Source organism: Aethalodelphis obliquidens, unplaced genomic scaffold (genome assembly GCF_003676395.1).
Source record: "Aethalodelphis obliquidens isolate GAN/ISIS:26980383/991018 unplaced genomic scaffold, ASM367639v1 scaffold28, whole genome shotgun sequence".
NCBI classification, from domain to species: Eukaryota; Metazoa; Chordata; class Mammalia; order Artiodactyla; family Delphinidae; genus Aethalodelphis; species Aethalodelphis obliquidens.
The window spans coordinates 23,505,228-23,525,838 of NW_020837972.1; the positions used below are offsets into that span (position 1 = coordinate 23,505,228).

The window sequence follows — 20,611 nt, forward strand, 5'->3', positions numbered from 1 at the left end:
GGGGGGGGAGGTGCAGAAGAGTGAAGTCAACAGAAGTTGCCCAGACCGTGATGACGCGTCTCACAGTGAACGTCTGATAAACTCACCTTTACGCTCGTGGTAATGAGGTCCCAGTAACAAGAGGAGTGTCTTCCTGGGCTCGAGGCCACACCCGAGCTTCTCAGGGAGCGGGGACTGCTTCCCACCCCTGGTTCTCAAAGTGGGGTCCCTGGAGCCGCGCCAGCAGCACCTGGGAACTTGCTAGAAACGCCGATTACTAGTATTAGTGTGAGTACTTTAAAGCACTTTTTATTGTGGTAAGAACTCTTAGCGTGAGAGCTATACTCTTCGCGTGTCTTTGGTGCTGGGAAGTCTGGTCGAGCAGCCTCTGCCTGCTTTTCTGTTTAACTTTGTTGGTTTGTAGATGTTCTTTACACACATTTGGCTGTGGTTCTTCGTTATATGTATTAAAATATCTTTTGCCCTAAAAACCAAGAAAAAATGCAAATTCTGGCCTCGCGTGGCTTGGAAGCTCCAAGGGTGGGGTGGCCTCATTCTCACACAGGCCCCCAGCGCGAGCAGCAGTGGTTTAGAGGCGCCAGCGTGCTGGGGGCCCCCCGCCCCGGGCTAGCAGGGGGCCTCTGGGCGCTGCCATGGGGCCTGTCTCGGGTGGCATCTGAAGTTGCGGTGCAGAGTCTGTTAAGAGGCATCGCTTTGCCTACTGACTGCAGTGGGGCAGACGTAGACCTGCTCTTACTGTAAGACGCACAGCGTTTCCTAAAGCCCTTACGCTTCCCTTGCGGGGTGGACCCAGAATTAAATGAGAGCACGTCCTGAGGGGGCTGCGGACGGAGAGGACTGGACACGTCTGGCTGCAGGTGGGGGGCGGGCAGCCGAGTGGTAAGGGTGGGGTCAGGGCCCCCGAGCCAGACCCGAGGCTTTCAGGTCTGCCTTTGAGGAGCAAGGTGGGCTCTCGGGTCTGGAGGGTCCTGCTGCCCGTCTCCCCTGGCAGGGGCGTGGCTCTCCCAGAGGGTGTCGTCGCTCCCTCCCGCAGGCCTGAGCTTTCCTGGGACGAGTTGGGCCCTGCATGGAATCGCAGGTGGGCGCCAGTCAGGGACCCAGGATGGGTTGCCTGGACCCCTGCCCAGCAGGCGGCCCAGCTGATGCACAGCTGCCCATGGGCCCAAAGGTGGCTTTTGAGGTCCCTTCAGCCCAGCAGAGACCCCTGGGCCCTCACTCAACCCATCCGTGATTTAAGAGATAATCGTTTCGGGACTTCTCTGGGGGTCCAGTGGTTAAGACTCTGTGCTCCCAATGCAGGGGCCCAGGGTTCTGTCCCCAGTCAGGGAACTAGATCCCACATGCCTGCCGCAGCTAAAGGATCCTGCACGTGGCAACGCAGATCCTGCATGCCGCAAGTAAGACGCAGCGCGGCCAAATAATATAAATAAATATTTTTTAAAAACACAAAGAAATAATCAGTTCTTGACATAGAATATTATCCTATTATAGAATAACTATAGAAATTATAATTATAACTAAGTATAACTCAATTATTTTAAATGAGTAACATAGTTATTAATTATATTACTATATAATCATTAATTATAACTATATAATTAATAGATACTAATTATTATAAATTGTATAGTTTTAGTTGTAATCACTATGTAATTAATAATAAATCATTATTTAAATAATTTCTATTATTTATACTAACAATTAAATGAAATTATTAATATAATCACTATAGATATTAATTATAACCACAATTATACTTATGAGAAGTGGCGGAATATTATTTTCTTGTTATAGATAGAGCAGAAAAGCAAATCTAAGACGTGACTCTCTCCTTCAACTCGCCTCTGGACTCCTCGTGGGTCCCACTTGCAGCCTGTGCCTCTCGCAGGGGCTGAGCCAGCCTGACCCCGGCTCTGGGCCTCCCGTCCACAGGGAGCCTGCCAGCCCAGCTGGTGCAGAGGGCTCGCACAGGGCCCCTGTCCCCCGCCTTCAGGAGGCCCCTCCGCCGGCCTGGGTGTCCTGGCTTTGCCTGATGACCCGGGCGTCCCACCCAGGCTGAGAACAGACGCCTGTCCCCAGCAGACGTCCCCGGAGATGTAAGGTTTATCCCCTCAGCACTTCTCATTTGTTTCTCCATAACATTAATTTCTCCGTCCCCAGGAGCTCTCTCTCGCCATCCGGGAGGGCTCCTCTGGGCAGAGTGTATGTCGGACGAAGCGATCTCTGCAGCTTCTGCGTCGCCCCACTTCCCTCCTCGGGCCCGCCGGCTCAGGGTTGCCAGCGCCTCGAGCAGCCCTCTTGTCTCAGGGGCTGAGGCTGGGGGGCTCCGAGGAGAACACCACCATGTGTCTGGGCCTTCCCGCCCTCGGCCCCCTCTGCCCGCTTTCAGCAGGGAATCGGGTGTCCAAACGCTGATCAGGACGTGCCTCTTGTCGTCCTGGAAGTGTAGGCTCTAAGGAAGCTCAGCTTGACCCCTGAGATGGCTGGTTTTAGGTGTCCCCTCAGCCGGGCCACAGGGACGCCCAGGGAGCTGGTAACGCGCTACTTCTGGGAGGGCCTGTGAGGGTGTTCCCTTGAATCAGTGGATAAAGAGATCCACCTTCTCCAGTGGCGGGGGCGCATCATCCAGTCCACGGAAGGGCTGAGTAGAGCAAAAAGGGAGAACAAGGGCTAATTTGCTTTTTCTGCATGAGCTGGGACAGCCATGTTCTCCTGACCCCGCCAGTGGCTCCGCCGACTTCAGTTCAGCCTCGGGACTTGGACTGAACGACACGTGCTTTCCTAGGCCTCCAGCTTGCAGGTCCTGGGACTCCTCAGCTTCCATTGTGCCAGTCCCTCATAAGTCTCTTCTATCTGCTTATCCATCTATCTATCATCTATCTATCTATCTATCATCTATCTACCTACCATCTATCTATCATCTATCTACCTACCATCTATCATCTATCTACCTACCATCTATCTATCATCTATCTATCTATCATCTATCTACCTACCATCTATCTACCTACCATCTATCATCTATCTATCATCTATCTATCATCTATCTATCTATCTATCATCTATCTACCTACCGTCTATCTATTGTCTAATCTGTCTATCTACCCGTTTATCATCTGTCTATCATCTACCCATCCATCCATCCATCTATCGTATTGGTTCGACTTCTCTGGAGAGCCCTGACTATTAAAACCGCTTGTTGGCAGTGTGACTTCAGGCAATTTACCGAGCCTCTCTCTACTGCACTTTCCCTGTCTGCAAGATGGGAGTTAATATGGCATCTCCCTCACAGGCTCTTTGTGAAGATGAAAGAACCAAGGTATGAAAGTGCTGTGCACAGCGAGAGCTCCCAGGTGCCCCCTGTGAGCACTGCCGTCGCTATCTGCTCTCTGTTCCCACACGTGTGCAAGTTTCCATCCTCCACGGAGGCATCTAAGAGACGTGACTCCATCCTCCTTGAACCTACATCCTATTGCCAGCTTTCATCTCGTCAGAGGTTGTCCAGGTGGGGACCCTGGGCCCATAGTACCAGCGTCCACTGAGAACTTGTCAGAAGTGCAAATTCCCAGGGCCGCCCAGATCTGCTGAGTCAGAGGCTCTGGGAGTGGCCTCACGTCTGCTTTCAGGAGCCCGCCAGGGGTCTGGGGCTTGATCGAGCATCAGGCCTCATGTGAGAGTGCACCTTCAGCTCGGGGTGTCAGGACTGGAGAACGCCAGGGGACAGATGACATCGCTGGCCCCTCGTGGGAAGACTGTCCCTTCCACGACACTGACCAGGAGGCTGGCCAGCAGAAAATGGTCAGAAGAGAGAGCAGGACATCGTGGGGCCAGGTCCCAAGGGGAGCCTGCGTGTGTCCAAGCTGTCCCTGCGCCCCTGATTCTCTCAGCGTCTGTAGGGTTGGTAGTGGTGTCTTGGCTGCATTCCTGATTCTGGTGATTGTCTTCACCTTTTCTTTCCGTCATTCTCACTAGAGGTTTGTCCACTTCACTGATCTCTTCCCGGAACCAGCACCGTGACGGTCTGTCCTGATCTCTTCCGGGAACCAGCACCGTGACGGTCTGTCCTGATCTCTTCCCGGAACCAGCACCGTGACGTCCCGTCTTCCTTTTTCGGGGTCACTGGCTTCTGCTGTTTATTCTCTCTGCTGCCGGCTTGCTTCTTGGGCTGGAAGCCTGGATGATGGGTCTGATACGTTTCTCTTTCCTGTGAGCGTTGGGGGCTGCACGTCCCAAATGCCCCCCACATTTGATGTTTCGTTTCCGTCTCCATCGGGGGGATCCCACTTCCCGCTGGCCTGGGTGCAGAGGGCCCTGGCAGGAGCAGGTGGGGGCAGAGGGCCTGGCTCCCCACGTGGCCTCCGCTGACCCTACGGTCGGGCCCTGGCCAGCGTGCGAGGGCGTGAGGCCCAGACCTTGCATGGCATTTGGGTAGAGGAGAGCAGTCGGGTTGGGGAGTCTTCTGTCCCGCTAGCTGCCCCTTTCCTGGTCCTTTGGCAAAGAGCAGGCTGTGTTTGCTGGGCGCATCGTGGTTTCTGAGTCGCTGGCTTCTGAGGCTCCCAGTCAGTGTGGGTTGACGCGGCAAGAAGAAAGACACTCCTGTCACCGAGCAGGACCCTGTGAGGCCTTCCCAGAATAGACCCTACCTGCGTCCTCCGCCTGCCCGCGGTCTGTAGAAAAGACTTTAGTCAAAGAACAAATTTAATCAGAGAAGTGAGAAAATGCAGAAAGAAAGGAAAACAGTCAAGTGAGACAAAAGAATAATATTTTCAGCCATTAAACAAAGCCAAGGACCTTTAGTTCCTCCTCAAGGGCTGCAGATACTATGCTGAGCCGTGTCCTTGAGCTGCTCTGCAGATACTGAGACCCCCGCCAGGTGGGAGAAGTTAACTGTCTGCTGCCCACAAGCACGCAGACCCCAGACAGGCTGGAACCTGAAGGTCAATGGTGCCGACCCCCGATTACCTCACCGCCAGCCAATCAGAAGAAGGTCCATGGGCTGACCACGCCCTCCTCTTTGAACCATTGCTATAAAACTCCTCATGACCCCCTCCAGGTCGGGACACACAGTCTCTAGGGCAGGAGCCCGCAGTGGCCCCCTTTGCCTGGCAAAGCAATAAAGCTATTTCTTTTCTCCTTCACCCGGAACTCTGTCTCCGCGTTCCTATTCGGCACCGGTGCACGGACGCCGAGTTTCAGCAGCCCTCCTCACCTGTGACTCCTCAGGCCCGAGGCCCGAAGCCAGCCTGCCCTTCTCTGCACCTGCCAGGGTCTCTCTCCGGAATGTCCTGAGTTTCTGGCTGCACTTGTGGGAGGAGGGGCGGACGAGGGGCCGCCAGGCCGCCGTGTGGTCCTGATGGTGGGCACGGGGCCTTCCCTCCTGCAGCCCCACAGCCCTGCCCAGAAAGAGGAGCGAGCCCGCCGCGAGGATGTTCCTGTTTCTGTGGGCACCCCGCCCTGGACGCCCCATGAAGGTGGGGTCTGAGGTCAGAAGGGACCACTGGAGCCCACTCAACTGTAACCTGCAGGGAGAAAACAACACTGGCTTTGTCAGTCATCACTGGGAAGCTCGCGCGAGATGAGTGATGTTTGCAGGGCGAGAACACGATGGCCCATCACCGAGTCGATCACCCCGTCCTTCTGCATTAGCCCAGATAAGCCATTTGATTTAATTTAAAATGTCTATCGGGTGCTTAAAAGAACAACAAGGAATAACAAACAAGGCATCTCCTCTTATTTATCCCTGAGCGGTTACCCCTGCGGCTTATCAAGGCTGTCAGTTTAATTGACTTTGGCCTGGGAAGCAGTTCTCATCAAGAAGAGGGAGCAGCGCTGCTGTACCAGGCCCTGCAGGTCCCTGTCCGTCCACGTGGCTGTGGCTCTCCTGGGGCCCAGCGGTTCGGGGGGCTCACGCCCATCGGCGCTATCTCCAGCGCACAGCCCTTGGCCGCCCTCTGCTCAGACCCCGAGCGCCGGCGCTGGTCCCGCCTCCTGCTTCCCGGAGCCCAACGCACGTGAGGGCGTCCGAGCCTGACTGCGCCGCCCGGGTCCGGGCGCCCGAGGAACGGAACTTGGCTGCTCTAAACACCTCTGTGTGCCGGAAGCCTCTCCTCAGAGGTGGGACACGCATCTCAGCCAGTTCGAGGGGCTCTTCATCCCCTTCCCCCGGGCCCGAGTGCCGCACAGGGCGTGACAGGAGCCAGACGAGGGCCAGCCCGTCGCGGGAGGTGACAGTGCCAGCACGCGGCAGCCGTTCCCAGGGCCTGTGACCATGCGGGGGAGAAACCACGTCTTCGTCCTCGCTAACTTCTAAATGGAAAGCAGTGTTTCCTTCAGTTCTAAACACGCTCGATTCTCATCACCTGCAGGAGTCCCGCGCTATGAACGCGGAATTAGTGGTTACCAAACCTGCTCCAGGGAAAATGCGAGGTTAGTCAGGGTCCTGTGAGCCTCTGGGCACGATATTTTGTCAACCGATCAATAGACGACGTTATTCGATGTGTTTCTGTTTAAAGACACCTCATTTAATCTACGTTGTTGACTCATAGTGTGGACCTCGGGCCCACAGGCTGTGGTCACGCCGGAACCGAGCCCGTCTCACACGCGTCTTCTCCGTGTCACGTCCCAGCGCTGTGGTCACGCCGGAACCAAGCCCGTCTCGCACGCATCTTTCTTGTCCTCAGGACACTGGATGACGCTTCCGCTCTGAACTTGGCGCCATTTTAAACAGCAAAACCACCGACAAACACAACAATGCAAAACCCTAAACAGATGCAAAGGGCACTTGCTCACAGCCCCAGAGCTGACACAAGACAGCGTCACCTGGCTCCGCCCCCGCGGGGAACACGCGTGTCGGGCCAGTCACGTGTCTCCTGTTCTGCCACGTTCTCAGCACCCACGAAAGCGCCCAACTCTTGATGTTGGGGGTCACAGGGAGACTTAACAGGCAGGTACATCACAAATACAGAATCTGTGAATGACACGGGTGGCTGCACGGCGGCAAACCTCGGTTTTATTGGGAGCATGTGGATGGCGATGTCGTCAGTGGAAATCTCAGAGTTTCAATCTGCATCGTTGCCGTCGCTGAAGAAATCTCCCGCCTCATCGCGGCTGGGATCCTGAGGCGCCCTCACACCTGCGGCCGCAGCTTCGTACCTGAAGCTCAGCTAAACAGCCGATTCTGTCACACTTGTGTGTGTTTGTATTATTATTATTATTATTATTGCGGTACGCGGGCCTCCCACTGCCGCGGCCTCTCCCGTTGCGGAGCACAGGCTCCGGACGCGCAGGCTCAGCGGCCATGGCTCACGGGCCCAGCCGCTCCGCGGCATGTGGGATCTTCCCGGACCGGGGCACGAGCCCGCGTCCCCTGCATCGGCAGGCGGACTCTCAACCACTGCGCCACCAGGAAAGCCCTTGCGTTTGCTTTGAATACTTTGCCAGCTGGCTGGATCCCAGCAGAACTGGTCTCCTCTATAATCTCACGTCTTTTGTCAGCCCGGGTGGCCTCATCCTCGTGCAGCCTCCACGTGGACACATCCTCGGCCACCAGGCCTGGGAGATCTGACTTGTGCTCTGCAGACCCTGGAGGCGGTGGACGCGTGCTGGTCCAGCCGCCCGAGATGCCGGCGGGGAGTGGGGAGCGTCCGGGATACAAAGACGTCAGCTGAGCGCCCAGGCTGCGGGTCCCGGCTCTGTCCTTTAGGTGCCATGGGTGGCGAGCACAGTGCCGCACGCATCTCTGAGACGGGAGTTATGGCTAAAGGAGTGTATCTGTGTCTGGGCGACCGTACCAAGTGACCACAGACATCCTGGCTTAAAACAGCAGGACTCTGGGCCCCAGGTATCGGCCGGGCTGCTTCCTCATGGTGTCAGAGGGAGACACTGGTCCAGGCCTCTCTCCCTCTCCGGGTGCTGCCGGCGTGCTTGACCTCCTGGCCGTGTGGCTGCGTCACTCCGATCTCTGGCTCTGTCTTTACATGGCCGCCTTCTCTGTGTCTAGTCTCTTCTTCTAAGGACCCCGTCATTGGATTAGGGCCCACCTACTCCTGGCTGAGCTCTTCCTAATCAATTACCTCCACGAAGACCCTAGTCCCAAATAAGGTCACCTTCTGAGGTTCCAGGTGGACGCCATCTCGGGGGCACTGCCGATCCCAGCACAGGAAGTGACCTCCTCCCTGGCCTGCCCACGTCCCAGGAAGGCATCGCTGTCGCCTACGTTGCCCAGGGAGCACCGGCGGCTGTGGAGCTTCCCTCTGCACCCCGTGGGCCCCTGCGGGCTTGGGCCCAACTCTGTGCCCCTTTGATGCTTCTGCAGCGTGTATTTTCTGAGCCAAATTCGACTCGGGAGCTGGTGGTGGCCCCCCTTCTGTCCCTGTGCTGCCCCTGCCAGGACGGCTTCCATCCTCGACCCACTGCACAGGGCAGGGGACCCGGGACGCTCCTGAGGGTCTGGACACGCCACGGGCTTGGGACCCTTGGGCAAAGGAGAGCCAAGCCCGAGAGTCAGGGTGAGTCCCGGTCCCCAAGGACAGTTTCTGGCTTCGGTCTGGCGGTGACTCCCTCCAGTCTGTAGGAGGCTCTTGGAAGGGAGGGGAGCCGGGCTCCAGGGTGGGCGTCCACGGGGCCTCCCGCCTCACACGGCCCCCCGCACGCTCACTGCAACCCCCAGCGCGGCTCAGCCCTTCTACCCGGGGAGCCGAGCTTCCAGTGTCCACCCACCTGACCCGGCTTCCTGTCACTGGGCTGGGATGTGGCCCCCGGCCTGGCCCCTCTGTTTCTCACTCTGCCGGGGGTCTCGCCTCCCCGGGGCCAGACGGTGCTGTTGGTCTCCAAGGCCGGCGCTCCAGGCCTCCTCCCGTTCTGCCAGGACAGCCCGTCTGCTCGAGGCCCAGGCTCGGCAGCGTCGGGGCGTGTACCTCACGCAGGCCCGGGGGAGGACAGCCCTCAGGGTGGGTGAGCCGGGGGTTGGGGGCGCTTGTCCGCCATCGTTACCTCTGAGAGCGCACCCGGCCTCTGTGCCCCCCAGGCACGGGGCCAGCCTGCCAGGCTGCTCTGTCTTCCATAGACGTGTGGACCGTGTCCCCCTCCCCACTGCCGCCCCAAGACGTATTTAGCTCCTCATCACTGACGCCTGCTTTCGCAGCGTCCTCGTGACCCTAAGTGGAAATGGGGCCGTCCGGGGTGCGTCTTCATCCACGGATGGTGTCCTCAGGAGCTGGGAAAAGGGGCACAGACCCACGCCGGGGTGGGGGGCGCTATCCTGAAGGCCTGGGCAGCCTGGCGGGGGGGTCCTGGTGGGGGCACCTGGGATGTGCCTCCTGATGCCCTCGGCCCCCCTGGGAGTGATGGTGGTTGGCAGTCAGCGCTGTGGTCCCATTTTATGCTCCCCTCCAGGCCTCGGGGCTGGCAGAGTTCTCTCGGGCTCCGCTCCCCCGTGCCCAAGGCAGCACGATTCTTTACTGTCCAGGAGACCTATCTTGTGTCTTTGGGGGTCCCAGCTGCACAGGGTGCCAGGAGACCCTGGTCCCTGAGCCTACTGGTGGCTCTGAGTAGCCCCTTTCTCTGCAGGGGCCCCCATGCTTTCTCAAAGCTGTTGGAGGACATTTCCTGGGCTCTGGGGGTCTTTTCTCCGCCATCTGCTCGGAGCCCCAGGACAAACAGCGTCCCTGGCTGTCCCCACCTGCCCGGGAGAGGCAGGGCTGGGAGCCTCTGCCTGAAGTGGTTCGTGGGCTTGGGGCAGTTGATGTCCTCATTTTTAATCCTCTGCTGCCAGACGCGGAAGACATTTGTCAAAGACAGTTTATCGACTTTGCTCCTGCTGTCGCTGTGCAGAGATATCGTCTTCCTTTAAGCGACGCTGGTGGGAGACCCACCCCGCGCTGCGGCTGGAAGCAGCAGCATTTTGAAGCAGAAGGGGGTGTGACGGTCTGGGTCCAGGAAGGGGAGGATGTTCCCTTTTCCAAGCCTCAGGGATGCCCTAGGGTCCCCTCCCAGGCAAACGGCAAGGCTTCGGGATGCTGTGATGGGGATGACAGGGGCAGCGTCCTGGTCACCCGGTAGGGGAGAGCCATGGATCAGCTGGGGGCCACGCGGAAGCCACTCTGATGGGGATTCTTTTAGTTCCTTTTGGAGGCTTTGGTGACTCCAGAACACAGCAGCTCTTTGGGCTTAAAATAACAGAGACCCACGGAGCAGCGGGGCTTCGCCCGAGGCCAGCACAGGAGGGGCTAACGCAGGGCCTGCCAGCGGGCCACCAGCCGTGCTCGGGGCTGCAGGCTCCTAAAATCTCAGCTACATCTCAAACGAGCTCCAGGCTCTCGTCATGAGTAAAGTTCTTTGGACACCTTTGTTGAGAGCGTGCTCGTAATTCACCTCTCCGGGGAGGCCCTGGAGAGGCAGGGCTGGGACCCTCTCCCCGACTCTGGGGGCCCTGCCATGGGGCTGGGGGCTCCTGGCATCTTTGCTTCCCCGGCGTTCACTCCCCAAGGCTCCCCACTCCCAGCCAGTGTGCTCAGAACACCCTCGCTGAATAAGTGAGCGAGTGAATAAATGAATGAATGGCCCAGGCAAGAGGTATTTCCCTCCAGTCACCATTGAAAGGGGTCTCAGGACAGGCTCCGGGGGGCGGCGGGCGTGTGGCTGGACTGACCACACGATTTGCCCAGCTCCTCGTTCAAATATGATTAGGGACCTCAGGTAAATATTAAATGCAGCTGGGGTCCTTCTGAGCAGGGAGGGGGGCACTGTGGGGATGCCAGGGGGCACCGTGCTGACCCTTAGTGAGTGTGTCTGGGGCTGAGGTCTATCCCCGAGAGAACGCCCAGGAGGCTGAGAGCACAGCGATGGGCCCTCTGTGCCTGTGGTTGGACCAGGGACCCCAGGACGGGGTAGGTGCTGGGGGGCCCCTCGTCCCCTTTCTTCTTCCAGGCCAGGGCCTCCCTCGGGGCTGCACAAGGGCTGCACTCATGCCAGGAGCTCTGTGTGCGGTGCTTTTCTCCAAACGGTGATGGGCAGTGTTTTATGAAGCTCTTCTATTGTCTGGCAGTCCTTTCAGGTCTCCTCTCACGCCATCTACGGGCACACAAGCTCTGGCTCTCCCCTGCGACGTGCTTTCTTCATTGGTCTCAGTATCTAAGCTGCCCTGCTGTGGGCTGAAATGTGTCCCCCCAAAACCATGAAGCCCTAACCCCCAGGTCCTCAGGCTGTGACCTTATCTGGAGACGAAATCTTTACCGAGGTGATTGAGTTAAAATGAGGCCCTTAAGGTGTGGGCCCTGATCCAACAGGACTGATGTCCTTATAAAAGGGGAAATTTGGACTCAGACACGCACACAGGGAGAACATCACGTGCAGCAGAGGTAGGGATGGGCTGATGCTTCTACAAGCCGAGGGGTGCTGCCAGCGGACGGCCAGGACCTGGGGGAGGGGCAGGGACAGACCCCCTTGCACGGCCTCAGGAGGCACACCTTGATCTCAGACTTCCAGCTTCCAGAACTGGAGACATGCGTGTCTGTTGCTGGAGGTGCCGACTTCGTGGCACTTTGTCTGGCGGCCCCAGCAAACGGGCTCTCCTTCCCCAGGGCTTCCTTGTCTCCGAGGCCTCTACACTGGAGCCCTTCCTGGCTTCTCCTCCCTGGCCACACTCACTCCTCGGTGATCTCACCTAGTCTGATGTCTTGAAGCAGCCCTGATCCCAGCCCAGACCTCTCCCCCAGGCTCAGACTCCATCGGCGCCCTCGGTGAGCTGTCCGAGGGGCACCGGCCCCCATGCACCTGTGCCCTTCCCCCACCTTCCCCTTCCCCAGACCCCTGTCTTGGTTGATGGCAACTCCGCCCATCCTGAGCCCAGATATCTGAATTGGAGGAGAGGCCGCTTCTCCTCTCTCACCCCCTCGTCTGGTCCTCACGGTCTCCGCCGCCACAGACAGTGACGCTGCCCCGCCCGACCTCCAATGACCCCACATCCCAGCTGGAGGCACTCCCCGAGGGTCTGCAAGGCTACAGGCTGCCCTGCTCTGACCACCTCCACTCCTCTGCCCTCGCCTGCCCCAGCCCAGGGCACTTGCTCTCTGGTTGCTGCTGCCCCAGGGCATTTGCACGGGCTGTCCTCGCTGGTCTTTGCTCAAGCGGCACCTTCTCCTGGGGTTTCCCCTGATGTCTCTCTAAGGGTTGCACACCAGCCTCTCCCTCTTCTGTGGTGCTTCGCTTCTCTCCTCAGCGCTTACCACCATCCAACACGCAGTTTACCTGTTGCTTATCCTCGTCTGACCTGCTCTGTAAAGCGTGGAGTTGAGAACAGGAGCTCGCCACCGTCCTCACCACACAGATACATAAACGCAAATAATCTCAACTAGAGTAAATCACCAGGAAGTGGTGAGCTTTGAGTATTTATTACCTTTGCTTTTAGTATAATTGAATTGTAAGTGCATGCGGTTTATTTTTAGTAATAGCTCTCGTTCACAACTGGTGCACAAAATTCCTGAAAATTTCAAAACTGGCTCTTGCCAGCTGGAGTGGTCCAGCTTCAGGTGCTGCTGTGGGGGACACAGCAGGCCTGATTTCATCGTGGGTGCCTCTCAGCCCGGGCCCCGCGAGGGGGGAGGGCGTCCTGGGCCCTCTGCAGGGCAGGGGGACCCTCTGGCCCGGCTTCAACCCGTCCGAGTCAGGAGTCCAGTCCAGCTGAGACGAGCTGTGGCCGCCACCCCCGGGTCTGCGCTCAGACCCGCCTCCTGCTCTATGGCTCTCCCTGCAAAGCAGAGCGTTCTGTGTCCCACATTTCTTGTCCTTCGGCTCCAGATGGCGTCAGCCAAAAGGATATGTTGGAAAATTGGAGGGTGGGGAGAAACCAGGGTGTTTCCCTCCCCATCTCTGGCTTTAGGGTTCTTTCTGGAAGTGCCGTGTCTCGTCCATCCGTCCTTCTGGCTGTGGCTCCTGGCTCTAGTTACACCACCCCCTCCAGGTCCCTTCAGCCGATGGAAGATGAGTCCCTGGGATGCCTCAGCCCTTCCGTAACTTGTGTGATCAATCCCTGGTCTCAAATTCCCTTTGTCTGACAGATGGGATGCAGGCTGGTACAGTAGGGGTGGCCTCAGCCATGGGCCAGCGGTTGGAAAACAAGACAAAGAAGAAACACTGTCCCTAAGGTAAAGGAAGTATGAACAGGAGGGCCAAATGGTTTAGGGGGCCGGGATGGCTTCAGTACCGTCCGTGGATGGCGTTAGTGGTTATTCTGAACCCAGGATTACAGAGGCGGGGGTCAATGAATGTGCATGTCACCATGAATTAGAAAGCTCTGTGAACTTGGCCCCAGACAGAGGCACTCCTGGGGTGCAGGCAGGGGTCTCGACCAGCAGGGACGTCCCACCAGCCATGGCCAAGTGTTGACCACAAAACTGCAGGTACCCTTCCCAGGGGCACCACCAAGTGGCTGCCCCACACACAGCAGCATGGAAACCATGGTCCACCTTCAACTCTCTTTCCAGCTGACGTTTGGGTGGGGACTCTTTGCATGGAGTTACCCCCAGGATTCTTGGGCGGTTCTTCTAGAAAAGGGCGATCCTCACGAGGGATACACCTGCTCATGAGGCAGGTAAGGACTGCAGGGAATAGACATAAGCGTGCTCCAGGGCCACGTATTAGGATGAAGGCCACTCGGGTCCGATAGACGGCTGCCTCCCGCTAGGAGACCGTGGACGGCGCTGGGCCGCGATGGGCTGACTGACAGTCCCGCTGCCCGTGGACCCAGCTCAGCACCTTTGTCCTCACGTGTCCTGGTGCCAGACAGGACCCTGACAGAACACGCAGGGTTTCAAAACACGGGAACTCACCCCCTTCAAGGGGGTGAGAGGTTTGTCAAGACCTTGAGAAGCAAGTTTCCAAGTGTCAGCATTTCATGGGATCCTGTGTGGGCTGCAAACCAGCCGACTCTGATGGGAGTGTCAATTTGCCCAATGAACTGTACCACAAGTGAGGTTTAAAAGTTCGAGCCTGTGATATTTCCTATTTTAAACCACAGGCAATGCACTCTGCGTGCTAATGGCCGCTACCTGTCATAATTTCACTTAAGAAACTTCTGTATTCCTGCAGACCAGTCCTTGGCTAGAGACTGGCTTTTAAGGCTTCACTCACGGCCAGTTTTATTGCCTCCATCATCGTCTTAAATTTGGGGGAAAATCTGGAATAGAGAGAGGGTTTGGGGGACTTGGGTTAGAGCTGGTGGAATTCTCTGCTGAGAATGGAGAAATTGGGACACTTCAGAGCTCTCCCAGCAGCAGGAAGCAAGGAATTGGAGGAATGGGGTCAGGATCCCCAAGGAAGGAGAAGCAGAAGAGGGTGCCCGGTGGGCAGGGCACGGGGGGAGGGGCACGTGCCACTGGGCTCGGGATGGAGGACAGTGAAGTGTAGATTCATTACTTCACCCCAGGGCAGGGGGGCCATGGATGCATCACCAACACGCCCCCTCAGACTCCGAGGGAAGGCCAGAGCCCTCACTCTCCCCAGAGACCCAGAGTTCGCTTCTGTAACTGAGCAGAACCCTGTGTGGCCTTCTTGGGACAGACCCCCTGCCCCTGCCATGGCCTCCGCCTGCCTCTTGTGTGCAGAAAAACTTAGCCTCCTAGGCCTTCCCCAAGTTTCAAAGAATAAATTTAATCAGAGAAATGAGAAAATGCAAAAAGAAAGGAAAATAGTCAAGCAAGACTGTAATAGTTTAGTCATTAAACAAAGTCAAGGACCTTTAGTTCCTCCTCAAGGGCTGCAGATACTATGCTGAGCCGTGTCCTTGAGCTGTTCTGCGGATACCGAGACCCCCACCAGGTGGAGGAAGTTAACTCTATGCTGCCCACAAGCACGTAGACCCCAGACCGGCGGGAACCAGAAAGTTGATGGTGTTGACTCCCGATTACCTCACCACCAACCAATCAGAAGAATGTCCACAAGGTGGCCATGCACCTGGAAACCTCCTCCCTCACCCTGTCTCTTCCTTCCCCTGAAAGCCCTCAGGGAGTGCGGGGCTTTTGAGCACTATCTACCCGGACTCCTTGCTCGCTCCCTGCAGGAAACGCTGCCCTTCCCTTCACCACAAACCCGCGTCAGTAGATCAGCTTTGCTGTGCGCAGGCGGCCGGACCCAAGTTTGGTTCAGAAACACTTCTGCTTCTTTCATATCTTCCAGGAAAATTTTCATCTCTTCTTTGGGGAAAATTCCCCCACGAGAGATAAGATCCCTGGCACTACCAGAAGGGACTTTTCCTCTCCCAGAAACAGGCACTATGGGATTAATGACTGAGAGGCAGGGAGCAAGAGGGGGGAGCCCGGGAGGTGTGGGGGATGGACTGGCTCCCCGTCTTCTGGAAGGATGGGTTGCCTGGCCACAGCACAGTGAGAACAGGTAGGATCTTCAAGCCCCCCAGCTTGAAGCCCTGATGTCTGGAAACCCTGCCAGCCTGCTTTCCGGGTTACTCTATACGAATGGGGAGAAACTTGGAAGTTACTGATGGTGCCCACAATTTCTGTCCCTGGGAGACCACCAAAGGGGCCAGGAGACCCTGTGCATGGGGTGGGGGGAGCTAGGTGGGTTGGCTTTCGGGAGCTTGGCATCCCATCTACTGTTCATTTCCATGGCTGGGTGAGCCAAGCCCTGGGGCCCCTCACCGTGGCACAGCTGAGGCCTTCCACCATCAGACAGGAGGCAGGAGGAAGCAGCTAGGATTGGGAAGAAGCTAGCTTGGCACTGGACCTGATGGGGGAAAGGGACAGGCAGAACTTTTTGTCCTGCAATTTTTTTTTTTTTTTTGCGGTATGCGGGCTTCTCACTGTCGTGGCCTCTCCCATTGTGGAGCACAGGCTCCGGACGCGCAGGCTCAGTGGCCGTGGCTCCCGGGCCCAGCTGCTCCACGGCATGTGGGATCTTCCTGGACCGGGGCACGAACCCGTGTCCCCTGTATCGGCAGGCGGACTCTCAACCACTGAGCCACCAGGGAAGCCCTGTCCTGCAATTTTAAGTGCAATCTTGAGAGGACCTCCTGGAGGCTCTGGGACAGCCCTGGTGGGGGTGTGCTGCTTCTCAGCTCCAGCCCTGGAGTGTGAAAGCCGCTGTGGACAGTACATAAACCGAGGGGTGTGGCCGTGTGCCAATAAAACTTTATTTATAAAAATAGGCGAGGGGCCGCGGGTCATCGTTTGCTGACCCCTGCCTTAGAGCAACACAAGAGGTGCCTGGCCCCGGGTGAGCCGCTAGAACAGGGTTCCTCCCTGGATGGCCGACCAGCTCTGGCTCCTGTGGGCGAGACATCAGGTCTGTACGGTTTAATCACTCTTTACTGGACTGAAGCAGTCACATCAGTCTCCTCGCACAAGCACTGCCGGGGGTTGTCTTTGAGGCCACGGCAGCTGCTGTCCCCATCCCCCCTCACCAGCCAGGGAGAGCCTAGCTCCGCTCGGTTTAGATGGAGGTGGTCACCGGGGCAGCCCCGCCAAAGGGTGGAGAGGTCAGGAGCTCGGAGTTCACAGGGGGCTATTGCTGCCTGGGGGATGGACGGGAGCTTCAGCACATGCAAGGAGGTGGCCACTGGCGGCTCGACAGGAATACCGTAGAAAAGGCACGTGATTCAGGTCTGGAGTTGGCGGTCAGCTGACGCGCTCAGGCAGAGCCGCCAGCTGCGGGGGGTCCGCGCTCCTGGAGGGGGAGAGGTCCCCATGTCCCCATGTCCCCAGGGCCCGCCGGCAGCTGAGAATAGGTCCCCCCCCCCCGAGGGGATGCAGGCACGGCCAGGGCCCTCTGGGTTCCAGTGGTAGGCTGAGTGGGAGGGGCCCCACGCCTGCCCCAGGTCCTCGGGGTCTGCGCTGGGGCGGGGGCACAGGGTGAGCCTGGGGGTCAGTGCCGCCCTGGCTTGATCCAGTTTCTGATGGTCCACTTCTGCCCTGAGCACCTCTGCACCACCAGCCGGAGCCCAAAGTTGGCGTCCTTGGACATCTCCACCTCCAGGCACCGGCCTGTGTCTCTGCTCACGATGGGACCGCCCTGCACGGGAGGGAGACCCAGTCAGCCCGGGGGTCCCATCGCAAAAGCTTCCAAGGAGTGGGGGTGATACCAAGGCCAAGCGGGTCACTGCACGGCCACCTGAGACTCGGGGTCCTGACTCTCCCAGTCCCTCTGTCCCCCATCCCTCAGTCCCTCCTGACCCCCTATCCCCCATCCCTCTGTCCCCCAATCCCTCTGTCCTCTCGCCCCCGCCCCCGTCAGCCATCTCCCTTCTCCTGGAGTCCCAGGAGTGATCAAGACAGTGGACCCCAGGGCCGCTGAGATGGGCTTCTCCCCCAGCATTGTCCCCCTGACCCCTGGCATGTCTGATTTGCCCATCGGTCACCTCTGCAGGCCCTCTGGTCCCCCAGACATCAAGGGCCCTGGCCCAAACCCAAGGACCCCCAAGCTCATGTCCTGTACGTCCTCTATCCTTCTCCAGACAGGTCCCTCCCATGCACGCTGGCCCTCAGCGTCCTGGCTCCAAACGCGGCCTCCTGGGGACCCGCTGGTCTTGTTGGGTCCACTTGAGACAGTGACAGCTCATCCCTGCAGCCTCTCCTGTAACCGGGAGCCCCCAGACAGGACCGTGCACGCATCTGTCCCAGGGTCTCCTGCATGGGAGGAGTTGGGTCGATTTCAACAAATCTCTGGGGAGTCCAGTCTGGCCCCACTTGGCCAGCAGCTGGGGCGGGGCTTCCGGGGCAGTCAGACCCCATCCCTTCTGCCTAAAGCCCCTCCCCAGGAGGCCAGAAGAGGCAGCCACGGGGCTGTGAACAGCCCGGCCCTTCCCTGGCAGGTCCCCTAACGTCCGTGAGGGGGTCACGTGGGAGCAGCTGGTCCAGCCCCTGAGCCCTGCAGCCCCCGCTGCCCTCGGCTTCCCCACAGGCTGGTCCGGCGGCCCGGGGTCCCAGCAGCCCGCTGACCTGCGTGAAGTCCCACAGCCGCTGCGCTGGCCGGGCCACGTCCTCACACTTCCTCAGGGCGGGCGTGCGGCCCCTGCCGTCATCCACCAGGCACTTGGAGTCGGGCAGGAAGGCGGTGGAGCCCAGGGGGCCCAGCTGCAGCAGGCCCTCGGCGCTGTACCGCACCAGCTGGGGAGAGGCGGAGCGGGCGGTGGGCCGGGGCTGGCCTCACAGGGGCCACCCGAGGCCCTGGAGGGAATAGGTGGGGCATCGCGGGCAGGCCCAGCCCGGTCAGGGGCCAGCCTTGCTGGGGAGGGGCCGGGCCCCAAGGAGCCCCCTCGGCCCCAGGGCGCCTGAGAGGCCGTGGGCGGGGAGCCCACAGGGGATGCCTTCCGGTGGCCCTGCGGCCCCAGCCCCCTTTCTTCCACAAATTCCCCCAGCGGGATGCTCTCGGACTCCTTCCCCGGAGCTCTGCTCGGACCCCTCCCTCCATGGGGCCCAGAGCCTCGGCCTCAGACGAGGAGGAATTCACACGTGCCCCGGGCCGCCCGTCTGCCCTCGAACCGGAGGCCGCCCCAAGTTCATGGTTCCAGGTCACGTCATTTGCCAAACACCAGCTAAGTAACGCCTGTGCACCCACGAGGAAACCAGTGCTCTAGATTCCTCCGCTCCCCGGCTGTGTGGTTTTGGGCGAGTCACGCCACCTCTCTGTGCCTCGGTTTCCTCATCTGTGAGCGGGAGATGATGACAGTGCCGGCCGGGCAGGGCCACCGTGGGGAACCCACAGGCGTGTGGAGTGCAGGCTGAGCACAGCAGGTGCCGGGGTCGGTCAAGTGCTTCTCTCCTCTCCTTTCTCGCGTTTTCTCTCCCAGAAGAGTGGGCGCTCGCGCGCCCTCTGCTGTGTTTCCAGTACAAACTGGTGGCGCAGCACCTCCCCTGCATGTTCGCGCGGCCCTGCGACTCTGCCACCCCCGCTTAGCATGGGGCCCACGTTCTCTCCTGCGTCCTCCTGGGGGCGGGGCGTAAACGCGCGTGGCACCTCCCACGTCTCCAGGGCGAGGAGGCCTGAGCAGCAGGGGGAGGCCGTGTGCGGAGGGGCCGAGGCCCCGGAGCGGCAGCTCACGGCGGCTCAGACGTGGCCTCACCAGCCTGCCGGGTGGCCTGGGCAGTGCCGTGCAGAGGGGGTCCTGCTGCAGATCTGTGAGTAAAATAAAGACTGTGGTCCTTGCGGGCCATTCTGCCTGGGGACAGGTGGTCACAGATATGCTCGTGTCCCTTCTCTGTAAACTTTCTGAAGCCACGGAGATTTGAATATGGGGTCCGCAGCCCCTGAAATGTCCAGCACAAGCTCCCAGCCGGAGCCCCTGCCACCTGTAGCTTCAGCCTTGGAGGTAAGGCCTGGCGGAGCTCGGAAGCGGGAGCCTCAGTGCCGGGGAGCCAGCACGGCCCGTGCTCAGGGAGGTCTGTCCCAGACGCCGAGCGGGGCAGCGAGCCGGGCTGGGAAGGGCTTCGGTGACCACAGGCGTTGCCGCTGGCTTGTGGGGAAGCCGTGTGCTTTTAGAGATGCGTTCTGAAATACTCTGAGGTGAAAGGACCTGACGCCTGCAACGTGCTTTAAAATGACTCAGAAAAAAATAAATGATGCAAATACGGCCCGATCTGAACACCATTGTATCAGGATCGGGTGGAGAACCGTGTCTGTGAGGGGCAGGGACAAGCATGTGTGCTTCACGGTTACTGCTGCACGTGTTTTCCCTTCTTTTCCCTCCATAAACCTGTAAAAAGGTAAAAACTTTTCTTTGGCCGGCGGGCTGCTCTTTGCCGACCCCATGAGTGTGTGGTTGGTCATCTGAAGACTTTTCTACTTTTCTGGAAGCTTGAAAGTGGTCAGAATAAAACCTGACAGGTTAAAGGAAGGGCCTCCTAACGACCCCCAGGCTATGTCGAGTCCAGCCCAGGAGGGGTCCCATGCCCACACGGGGGTGGACGCGCCTGCCCCGTGTCCCTCTCACTCACACTGGTCAGGCCAGCGCAGTGGCCAGAGGACAGAGGGCTGGGCCCCATCGTGAGGGGTCCATGCACCGGTCTGTGTCTGCTCCCTGAAGACTGTTTACTAACCATCTGTACGTGTGCAGATTTTGGTCCGAGACTGGCTTTCTTTATGTTGTAGGCTGAACTGCTTCCCCCCAGAAGTCATGTTGAAGTCCTAACTGGCACCTGTGAATGTGACCTTATCTGGAAATAGGATCGTTGCAGAAGTGCTCAAGGTAAGATGAGGTCATACTGGGTCAGGGCGGCCCTAATCCAACATGACTGGTATCCTGATAAGCAGAGAAAACAGAGACACAAGGAGAAGGCAGGGTGAAGACTCAGCCACAGGCCCGCCCAGGCCACGCGATGACGGAGGCAGAGCCTGGAGGGATGCGGCCACCAGACAAGAGCTGTGGGACCACCGGGGCGGGAAGGGTGGGCCTAGAGCCTCAGGAGGGAGCACAGCCCTGCCCAGGCCGTGATTTCAGATTTCTGGTCTCCAGGGCTGAGAGAATAAACGCCTGTCATTTACACCGGTTCCCAGTTGGCCCCAGGACACTAACACAGCCAGGGATCGGGGTTTGGGGATGTAGCTTGTCCCCGTGAACACCTCAGCAGCCTCCACTGAGACCACACCGACTGAAGTCATTTGCAAA

General features: G+C 58.8%; 1 protein-coding gene across 1 annotated transcript in view; it reads right to left on the reverse strand.

Moving 5' to 3' along the window:
* Positions 1-16,868: 16,868 nt before the first annotated feature.
* GALNT9 (polypeptide N-acetylgalactosaminyltransferase 9) overlaps positions 16,869-20,611 on the reverse strand; it is an 88,964-nt gene continuing 85,221 nt past the window's right edge. The window contains exons 10-11 of the mRNA XM_027125274.1: positions 17,946-18,113; positions 16,869-17,019 (exon numbers count right to left, since the gene is read on the reverse strand). Of these exons, the coding sequence (XP_026981075.1) occupies positions 16,873-17,019; positions 17,946-18,113 (315 nt within the window). The 3' untranslated portion in view covers positions 16,869-16,872. The remainder of the gene's footprint in view (positions 17,020-17,945; positions 18,114-20,611) is intronic.